At 56.1% G+C, this 10,155-nt stretch overlaps 1 protein-coding gene across 1 annotated transcript; it reads right to left on the bottom strand.

Annotated features, from left to right (window-relative positions):
• Nucleotides 1–918: 918 nt before the first annotated feature.
• S100A9 (S100 calcium binding protein A9) lies at nt 919–3,805 on the bottom strand. The gene is made up of 3 exons (XM_044266153.1): nt 3,609–3,805; nt 3,068–3,240; nt 919–1,272 (listed from the first exon to the last, which is right to left on the bottom strand). Exons 2-3 carry the CDS (start codon nt 3,215–3,217, stop codon nt 1,030–1,032), a joined length of 393 nt encoding a protein of 130 aa, XP_044122088.1. The 5' UTR covers nt 3,218–3,240; nt 3,609–3,805; the 3' UTR covers nt 919–1,029.
• Between the last annotated feature and the right edge of the window lie 6,350 nt (nt 3,806–10,155).

Below are 10,155 nucleotides of genomic sequence, written 5' to 3'. Positions count from 1 at the left end.
AGAGAGCAAGAGAGCGAGAGCATGATCAGGTGGAGGGGCAGGGGTGGAGGGAGGAGCGGGCTCCCCGCTGAACAGGGAGCCTGATTGTGGGATCGAACCCAGCATCCTGGGATCATGACCTGGGCTGGAGACGGACGCTTTGCTGATTGAGCCCCCCAGGCTTCCTTCTGCATGACTTTGAGCAGCTCCACCGCTTTATGTCCTGGGACTGGGCCCTTCCCCACTCTGTCTCACTTTCTTCACCTGTGCAGGGAGCTCTGGACCTAAAGTACCGCGTCCTCGTGGAAGTGGTTGTCCTTAATGGCTGCAGGGACAGGACTGGAGCTCTTTCTTCCACCAGCAGGAGGGGCTCTTCTCTCTCCATCTTGCGGGCACTGGGTGGGTACGGGTCAGACTTGCGGGCTCTCATCCCTGCCGCACCTGCCCCAGCGCCTGTCCATGGGGAGGGCGCTGCGGATCCAGGACACAGGTGACGGGCAAACACAGCCGACCCAGTTCCCTTCCTAGACACAACTGCTCTAGGCGCACCTGTGGGTAACTCCCAGAAGAGCGAGGTCTCTTAGGAGATGACAGATGGCTGTGGAAGATGGTAGGCAGCCCTGGGTGCAGGAAAGGGAGGGCAGGCGGGGTGGACTGCATGTCGAGAGGAAGGCATATCCGCCTTTTGCCTTCTATGGGGCGAGAGCTAGATGACGGTCAGTACAGGGAAGTCCTGAGCCGGATTGAGGGGACCTGAGTAGTGGGGCCCGAGGTGGGAGTGGGAAACAGTCAGGAAGTAAGTTCAAGGGGTTTAGCTGTGGCTTCTCACTCTGTCATTAGCAGGTGAAGGGGTTCAGCCGTTAAGGGGTAGGGCCTTGTGCCACCCAGGCCCCTGGAAGGACAGGGCGGGAAGAGTGGCGGAAGAAGGAAGCACAGTGCTCGCTTGCAGGAAGACTTTATTTTGCCCCCCGTTTCCCAGCCCCCCAGCTAAGGCAGTGGGGCCTCTCTGGGGCCCTCGTTGGGCAGGAGGAGGGTGTCCTGGCCTCCTGGCTAGTGGCTGTGGCCGTGGCCATGGCCACCGTGGCTGTGGCAGTGGCCCTGGTCACCCTGCCCAAAGCCTGGCCCGTGGCTGTGGCCTTCTCCTTCAGGGGCAGTCTTGTGCATCTCCTCATGGGAGGCCATTGTCAGCTTGCCCACTAGGATGGAGAACTCCTCGAAGTTCAGCTGCTTGTCCCCGTTTGTGTCCAGGTCCTCCATGATCTTGTTCATGGCACTGTCATTCTTCTTCTGCTTCTGTGGGTTGGGGGGACAGGGCGGTTAGGGCTATTGGTTTGGCCAGTGCTGGGGACGGGGGCTCAGCCAATGACCCTAGGCAAAGGCACAGGGAAACCTGCCTCCTAGACCTCAGGTAAAAAATTAAAAATGACCATTGGCAGTTGCCCTGGTCTAGCAGATGCTGAACATGTGACACTTGCTGATTTATTCTGCATATAACCTGAGCACTATGATTCTCTCCGTTTTACAGAAGAACTGAGATCAAGAGACTCGCTTGAGGTCACGTAGTTAGTACGCACACAAATGCCTCCTCATTTGGTCTTTATAACAAGCTTAACAGGTGAACTTGGGTACCCTCCTTGAGGAAGCCGTCGCAGAAAAGGGGAACTAGTTCCTGCGGATTGACAAGTCTTGGGAGCCGGAGGGGGTCATGAGCCCAGCCTTGTTCCAGTCCGTGCACCCGACTGTCCTGCTCCTTTCTCTTTTCCTGCCTCTCCCTTCTCTCTCCAGGTTACTCATTAGTGACACTCATTTCAACCTACACAGGGGGCAGCATCTAGGAGAACAAGATGCTTTGTATCCTGTGTGGGGCCAGAGAGCAGTGGATATTGTCCATTGACCCCGAAGGGTGTGACGAAGTCTGCTGGGGGGAGGGTGGGAGGCGGGGGGCCAGGCTGCCGTTGGTCCCGCCCTCTGGCTGAGAAGCTCAGCCGAGTCCCTTCCCCAGACCCTGTGGGTGCCCAGCTCAGACCCCAGGCCCTTCCCCTCCAGCAGCCCCTCCACACGGCCTTCTCTCCTGCACTTTTCCCTGTTGCCCTGTTCCCTGTTCACTCTGGAGCGGCGGCTCCGCAGGGTCTCAGCTTTCCCTCCTGGACAAGGGAGGTGGGTGCTAGGCCAGGTGTGGGAGTCACACGGAGGAGAGCCTCCCCCCTCTAGCTCTTGGCTGGACCCTCTCCTGTCCGTGCTGACCAAGCGCCCTGCTTCCCCGTGTCGGCACCTGTGGGGAGCAGCCAGCCTTCCCGCTGTATCGCCTCCTGAGCTGTGTGGGGCTTCGGGGAAGGCTGCCTCCTTCCCCAGGAATGGAGCTGAGACTGGAACTCAGACACCTCACTCTTCTGAGTCCAGGCCTCTGTTTTCCCAAAGTCCCCCAACTTGTAAAGAAAACTGAAAGATTGGATGAAACGAATTCTCCTCTGCCCCCCCCCCCCAGCTGCCTAGTCATTTGCAGATCGGGGGGATAAACTAACTACGTTTCTGTGTGTTTTGTGCACACAACTGCCCCACGGGGCTTTTCCGCACGTGGTGTGTTTCCTCCTCTGGAGCCCCTCAGCCCTCGCACTGAGACCGCCCTGGGGGTGAACATCTTCCCCGCTTCTGCCAAGGGGTGTCCTCAGTTTCTTCCCTCCTCAGTTTAGCATTAGCCCAAAAGTCACCTCCTTGGAGGGGCCCTCCTTGCCCACCCACCTAGTCGGCTCCCCCCACGCAGCTCACGTCACCCACAGCGCTCTCTCTTGCCCCCTTTGGGGGCAGTGATGGGCATTGGCTTTATCTACCTTCTTTGTTGCCCGACATCTTTGCTGTGTATCCCAGCCGTGGGTCCCTGTTTGCCACTACGCGCTCCAACCCGGGACGGGTCCTGCACAGCACAGCTGCCAGCACTGTGCTCTCTGACGTGGAGCAACTCCAGGCTCTGGGCAGCCGGTGCCTCTGCAGGCTGGGCTGAAGGGGCGGCCCTGCAGAGAGCCCCCTCGTGCTCCACGCCTCAGCCCAGACTGCCCGGGCTGCCCCAGGCCTGCTCGGATTCTCTGCCTACCTTGAGGAAGTTGGGCAGCTCCTTTTTGATGAGCTGTTTCAGTTCCTTCTGGTTAAGCGTGTCTGGGTGCCCCAGGCGCACCGAGTACTGGTGAAAGATGTTGATGATAGTCTCGATGCAGCACTCCAGCTGGGACATCTGGTCCGCCATCTGCCTATATCCCCGCACCCTGTCTGAGGAGCGGATAAACGAGCGCTCAGGTGTTCTGAAGTAAAGGCTGCTGAGCTCCCCGGACACCTCCCACAGGCTGCACGTAGGAACAGCAGGGGGAACACAGAAGGAAAAGAAGCTGCTTTGGGACTGAGAGAAGATACGCCCCACACATGGGAGGGGTGGGCTTAGGAGTCTGGAGAGGGCTAAAGAGCAGGGTGTTTGAGAGCTAGAGGCTCCGGCAGAATACGAGTCAAGAAACGGTGAGGGAATTTTCAAGTGGGTGGGTCAGTCCAGGAGGGCTTCCGGGAGGAGGCCTCGGAGGAGACTTGTTGTGGCAGAGAGGTGAGGAAGGAGTCGGGGTTTTGGGGGAAGCTGAGAGCTTACTTACCCAAGTCCCAGAGCCACACAGAGGGATGTGACGGTGCCGTGTGTGCCCAACATTTATAGGCGGCCCCTGGCCAGACCCTCAGTTCTCGTGCGAAGATTGCTTCACAGGTGAGCAGTGTGGCAACCCTGAGTTGGACTGTCAGTGCCAGGAAAGGGGTTGGGGCGGGACAGGAAATGTCCACAAAGTTCCTTGGGCTTTTTTGTGAAATGCCCAGCCCTGGGCCTGGAGCTGTTGGGGAGGAAGCTGGCTGGAGAGCTCACTTCCTCTCCACCCCAACCCTCTGCCCTACCTGAGTCAGTGAGCCGCCCCTCCCCGGGCGGCCCTCACTCTCCCCCTGCTCCACCTGTGTGTGGCCCAGCCAGGCCCGTGGAGCCTTCCTATGTCTGCCTGGCTCCCTGATAAGCCCTCCTTGGAGGCTGAGGTGTTGACGTGGGGTTCTGAGACTCGTGGGGTGTGAGTTGGGGCTAGGAGAGTTGTTGGAAGTGCTCCAGCCCCTTGTATGGCAGAGGAGGAAACTGAGGCCAGAGCGGGGCAGGCTTGGTGACCTCGAAGGAACTGGGCCCAGATATCCTGGTTCTTGCTTAAGGGTGATTCCGATCACACCTCCCTCTTACAGTCTGAGTGAGAGAGCCTCAGGCGTCTCTACAGCCATGCCTTTAGGAACTTACAACCTAGAAGACAAATATTTTTATGTAGCTTCTTGTTGGGCAAGACGCATCCCTCCCTGACTACAGACCTCCCTTGCCCCGGGCAGAAAGCTGAGCTGCTTAGCACAGCCCAAAAAGCTCCCTGGAAACACGGCCCTGCCCCGTCAGCTTCCCCTCCCGCCCTCTCCAGCCTCTCCCCTGGGTCTCCGGGGCCCACCTGCCACACGCACCCCAGGCCTTTGTCTTCGGGGCTTTCACCCGAGTGTCCTTCACCCACGACTGAGGGCAGCCCTACCGACCCTTCATGGCTTGGTTCAGACGCTACCTCGGCCGGAAGCCTGTCTGCTCTCCCCGACTGAAAACTACTGTTCTTCCCCGAGAATCGTTCCCCACACTTCTGACTCTCCACGCGTCCTCTCCTGGGTTATGCACGTATTTTGCCTTTCTCTGACAACTGCCTGTAGATCCTCTAGGGAGGTTCTCATGTTCCCACCTGCCTGAGGACACAGCCCAGGGCTTGGCTGACGGGAGACCTCACACTTGCTGAAGGATCTCGCCCAGTGTGGCAGCCTCGTGCCGCCCCCGCCCCCTACCCCGGCCCAGGGAGCATCTGGAAATGTGTCCTTTTCCACCTCCACCAGCGTCTCTGTCCCGTCTTCATGAACCCGAAAGCCCCAGGCAGCCGCTGTGTGCTGCACCGTGGTCTCGACTCTCTCCTGCCTTGCTCTGCTGAGATGGCACATGGAATTGTGGGTAAGAGCTCAGACTGGCTGTGTGACCTTAGGCGGTTTACTTGACCTCTCTGGGCTCACTTCTTGGTCATTAAAACAGGAAAAGAACAGCCTGTCTTGAGAATTGAGACCGTACGTGTAAAGGGGGAAGAACTCAGTAGGAAGAACTCAGAGGCATTCTTATTAGTTCTTGTTTCATTCATTAATATCAGTATTGGTAAAACACCTATACTGTGCCACACAGTAGTGCTAGCTAGATGCTGGGGGAACGTGATGGATGAGTCGTCACCCATGGAGGGGACATGATCTTGAATCTCACATTCCTAATCGCATCTTGGGCAGGTGATCGCTAAGGGCAGGGCCTGGCACAGTGCCAAACACACAGCCAGCATTTAGCACAGCCTTGCTGGATGTGTGCTGTAGTGGCCGAGCCAGTCACCCCCGACGAGTGACGGGAGCAGGGCGGGGTCGGCCCTCCCTTGTTTGCACCTGCGGAGGAAGCTCGGGCTTCTAGGGAATCTGCCAGGCGCCCCAGCAGGTGCCTGGGACCTCGGCCGTGCACCCCATGCCGCCCTCTGCCGGCTCTGCGAGAGCACGTGCGCTCTTGGCCGCGGACCCCAGGCAGGAGTTTTCACAGGAGGCAGGCACTGGAGCGACCAGGGAGGCTGCCGGCTCTGGAGCTGCAGCATCACCAGAAGGGAAAGTTGGGGCGATTCACGCAGGGCCTCCGGCCGGGGCCACGAGGGAGTGGTGGAGACGGTGGCAAATGGGACCCTTCTTTCCTGGGAGGGCAGCGGTCCTCAGCCTCAGGCTGTGGAGGGAAAGTGGACCAGGTGTCGTCCCATCTCCCAAAGGCCCAGAAAATATCCGTTTTATGTGAAAACTCCTGCTTATAAAATTGGTCCACTAATTCTAAAGAAAAATAAAAGCATTAAGAGGAAGGCATGGTGTGTGCTGAAGAAAGCGCGACCCCAGGGTCACGGCTTGGGATGTGGGCCCAGCCCAAGGCCCTGACTGTCCCGCCTGCCGTGCAAGTCACTTCTGCGGCCCTGGGTCCGGCCCGGCTCCGTAGGCGCTGGATGAATGTCTGTTGGATGAGTAAATGCGGGAATGCAGGAATAAATGAAGAAACGAGGAAGCGTGAAGTCGCACGCTGGTCTGTTGCCCCGTGACTCTCCGTAGAGCCGTGTCTGTGACCGCAGAGGGTTAACCCAGGACTGAAGTAAAATGGGGGAGGCAGAGACCAGGAGCAGCAGCGGGTGGGAGTGAGCTGCTGGGCAGACTTTGAAACAGGTGGGCAGTGGGCTCCCTTGTATCAGCAGACCACAGTGGCCCCCTGGGCCCAGGCTGGTCCCAGCTCAGGAGAGCCTAGGGCCGAGCTTGTGGAGGTCCTGACATGGGCGGGCTATTTCTGGCTCCATCCATCGCTGCCCCGACGCCATCTATCCCCCTCTCTGCCAACCAAGGCCAGAGGTTGGGATGCGGGGTGATGGGGAGTGGGGTCTTCTCCTTGGGGAATCTCAGAGCCTCCTGCTAGGGCCTGATTTGGGGCCATTCCCCTGGTTTCAGAGAGTGATTCTGGAGGCTGCCGTTGAAAGAAAAGGGTACGGTTTCCTCAGCTGTGTCTAAAACAATTAAGCGACCGTGTAAGCATGTCTTCCTTCCCGGTGCCCACAGAGTGGGTCTGTGTCCCCACGGGTCTGCTCCCATCCTGCTGTTGTGTCTCAGGGAAGTTTGTCTCTTCTCCGTTGTCGGTATCAAACCAGGTATTATAGTGGGGCTGTAACAGAGGCACACAGGTGAACCTTCCCCAGGCTCTGTGCCCTTCAGCCTGCAGGGTCCTGGGTGCAAGCTCACGGCTGAGGGAGGGGCCAAGAGCTGGACTCTAGTCCTAGCTTCTCCAGACTTGTTGGATGGGCTTTGGAAAACATTTCTGTGTCTGGGACTCCCTTTTCTTATTCATTAGGGGAAGAGGTTGGTTCAGCCGGCCTTCGCGTCCTTTCCTGCACTGACTCTGGGTTTCGATGCAGTCTTGGTGGGCTCCATGAATACCACTAGCCTCATGGCCCCAGGGCTCTGTCTGACCCCCTGGCTTTCTGCTGCTGCCCTGCAGATAAAGGCACGTTTCCTCTACTAACAGAGCAGCTAGAGCCTGGGCCCAGCCCTTTCCAGGCTACAACCTGCTGGCCTCTCCCCTCCACAACCTTACCCCCATGCCCTGCCCTCTTGCTGCCCTCCCCACTGCACATCCTCCTCCCCCATGCTCTCTCTCCAGCCCCTGCTTTTTCCTTGCTTCTATCCCAGCGCAGGACCCCTTTTCCATGGAGAGCTCACCTTGGCGCCCCACTGCTTGTTCTGTGTGTAATGGGGGGAAATGGGTACTGTCGACCCCTTCCTGTACCTTTGGGCTCAGTCTACACTAAGCTTTGACTGCCCCTTGTGTCCTGCACTGAGGTCCCTGAGACACGCTGCCCCTGGCCACACTGCTCCGGCATCCCCAGCGTGACCCTTCCAGTGACCTGGCTTCTTAGATCTCCATGTGCTGTGGCCCTGAGTTCAATTGCTGCCCCTCAACTCCATCTCAGCTGGCCTCCCTCAGAGCCATCGTGATTTCTGGGAAACTGTATTTCCTTAATGGAAAAATCTGGTGGCCCCTTTTCTGTTTGTGTCGTCTGTTTTTCCAATTCTTCCTCGTCTCGTATCTCTTGTAGAACCATCGTGTGCTTGAGGTTCCAGATTCTTCCACAGGTTCCTGACCAGTAGTATCTCGGCATCTCCCCGTTGGCTTCCTTTGCTTGTCAGGAACACCTTGGAGGTGTGCAGGCCTCTTCCACGTGCATTAGCATGTTGGAGTCCAAGTACTGGCCTCTGGGGCTGCCTCAGTTGTGTTAGCTCCTCGAAAGAGGGTGTTCTCGTGTTTGCTCATTCCTGGATGGTAAGTTTGGTGTGGGAGAGACATCTGATAACCATTTGCAGAATAACGTGAGTGACTCACTTGGTTTTGGTGGAACCCGTGCTTACAGGTTATTTCCTGTAATTAAGAAGTTGTGCAGCAGGGAGAAAGCAGAAAACAAAACAAGGAGATGGGGAGAAATGACCTAGGAGTGGGCCAACTCTCCCAGGCAAGAGCAAGGTGTGTGCTGCCCCCTTGTGGTAGGGTTAGCTGTGGGGTTAGGGCTTAAGGATTCTTGTTCTGGTTAGCTAGGGTCAATTTATTTGCCTTTTAATAAAATATATCAGTGCTTAAACAAGACATTTTCTTAGAGTATTTTTCCAGTGAGTAAAGGTTAGCTTTTATCCCAAATAGTTATGGAAAATCACCAAATGTTCCAAAGCAACATTTAAGTCAAAATATCTTTTTTTTTAAAAAGATTTTATTTATTTATTTGACAGAGATCACAAGTAGGCAGAGAGGCAGACAGGGGGGGGGGAGCAGGCTCCCTGCTGAGCAGAGAGCCCGATGCGGGGCTCGATCCCAGGACCCTGGGATCATGACCTGAGCCGAAGGCAGAGGTTTTAACCCACAGAGCCACCCAGGCACCCCTAAGTCAAAATATCTTGACATTTATGTTTTATTGTCAAAATAACTAAAAATAGAGTTGCTCTGTCACTCTTCTGCCAGATGGATTCGCTGGCCCTGTCTTTCTGGTCTTGGCTGAAAAGCATCTTCTCTGTGGGCTTCCGTAATGGGCCTCTCTGAACAGGACGGCTTTCTCGACGCTTAGCGTGCATCCCTTCCTATCGCTGATCCCACACTCTTCGCAAGCTCCCAGGTGGGACCGGAGCTATACATTTGCACTAAGTAGATATTCCATAAATATTTATTAATAAACAAGTATGGCTTTCTTTTTAATAAAAAAATCCATGTTTTGTCAGTGAATTTTTTTACCATTTCAGAATATAATTGGAGAAGGCTACTGCTCCATGACTATATGTCTGTCAAGGCCATGGCTTGCTTATATCCTGCGTCATGCTCCCCTGAGCTGGCCGGAGAGCTCATGACCCATGTAGGAAGCTCAGCCTTCAGACTTTAGGAGTGAGCTCTGTGAAGCCGCTGGTGGCATTGGGGGACTCGTCCCGCTGGACACCACCGTGTCTGGGGCCAGATGTGATGTGAGCACTCCCTCCTTCCCTAGCCATTTCGATCTTCCTCTACCCTCTGTCAGCATGTGGGTTTCTCACCAACCGTATCTTTGCAGACAAACTCTGAGGTGGCCCATGGCTTGGGACTCCATTGACATCCCAGAGTCTCGTTACAACCAGTGTCAGAGGTTTCTGTGGCCCTGACAAGACCCTTGCTCCCAGAATAGGCCCCATGAAGAGTCCCATGAGAGTCGGGGAGTCCAGGAAAGGTCAATGGGTGATTGCGGCTCCAGCCGAAGCCGCCCCGGGGGAACCCGCTGGAGGCCGTCTCCCCTGTCAGTCTGGCTCGTTCTCTGATTTCCAGCGTGACTTAGGAGAGTCACTTCCTTGGAGCTTCAGGCTCATCATTTCTAAAATGAGAAAATGTTTTTGTGAATGGATTCATTCAAGACGATGGAATGAACTCCTAGGAAGTTCTGGGCCGCCTCCGAGGTGGCTTCTATCTCAGGAGTTCCCATGCCCATCATCGCCGCTCCTATGGAGCTCCCCCACTGGACACAGTGGTTGCTCCATGGACATTCCCCAGGGCAACACTGGGCTAGCCAGTGCCTTCGGGGTGTGACCGCAGGTCATCTGATGTGGCTGAGGCACCATGAGCAATTCTGAGCCCAAACCCAGGTGTTGACTGTGCTGCCTTACTTGCACAAAAATAGCAGTGCCTGGATCAGACGTTCACTGCAACGGCTGAGCCAGCTTAGTGAGGACCTCGCCCAGGACACTAGTCCCATGACACTGTGAGGGCCTTGGGGTGCACATTGAAGTCATGCAAAGGAACAAGTGATTCTACATCAGGGTAGATGATGCCAGGATTAGTTTTAGAGCAAACATGACAAAGAAAAATTTAGATGACAGAATAGAAAGTAGTTAGACGTCCTCTATATTATGGCCTTGTTGGGAAAAGTGAACCATCTGGTCAGAAAGAGGAATGGGAGTTCCAAGAAGCAGGCTGGAGTAGTCCAGGGGTAGGGGGTGTCTCGTGGAGGAAGGACCATCCATCTCCTTGGGCTTGTCACGTGTTCCGACAGT

Source organism: Neovison vison, chromosome 10, assembly GCF_020171115.1.
Source record: "Neovison vison isolate M4711 chromosome 10, ASM_NN_V1, whole genome shotgun sequence".
Classification (NCBI taxonomy): domain Eukaryota; kingdom Metazoa; phylum Chordata; class Mammalia; order Carnivora; family Mustelidae; genus Neogale; species Neogale vison.
The sequence above is the reverse complement of the archived record's forward strand: the minus strand, read 5'-3'. Positions and strand labels throughout refer to the sequence as shown.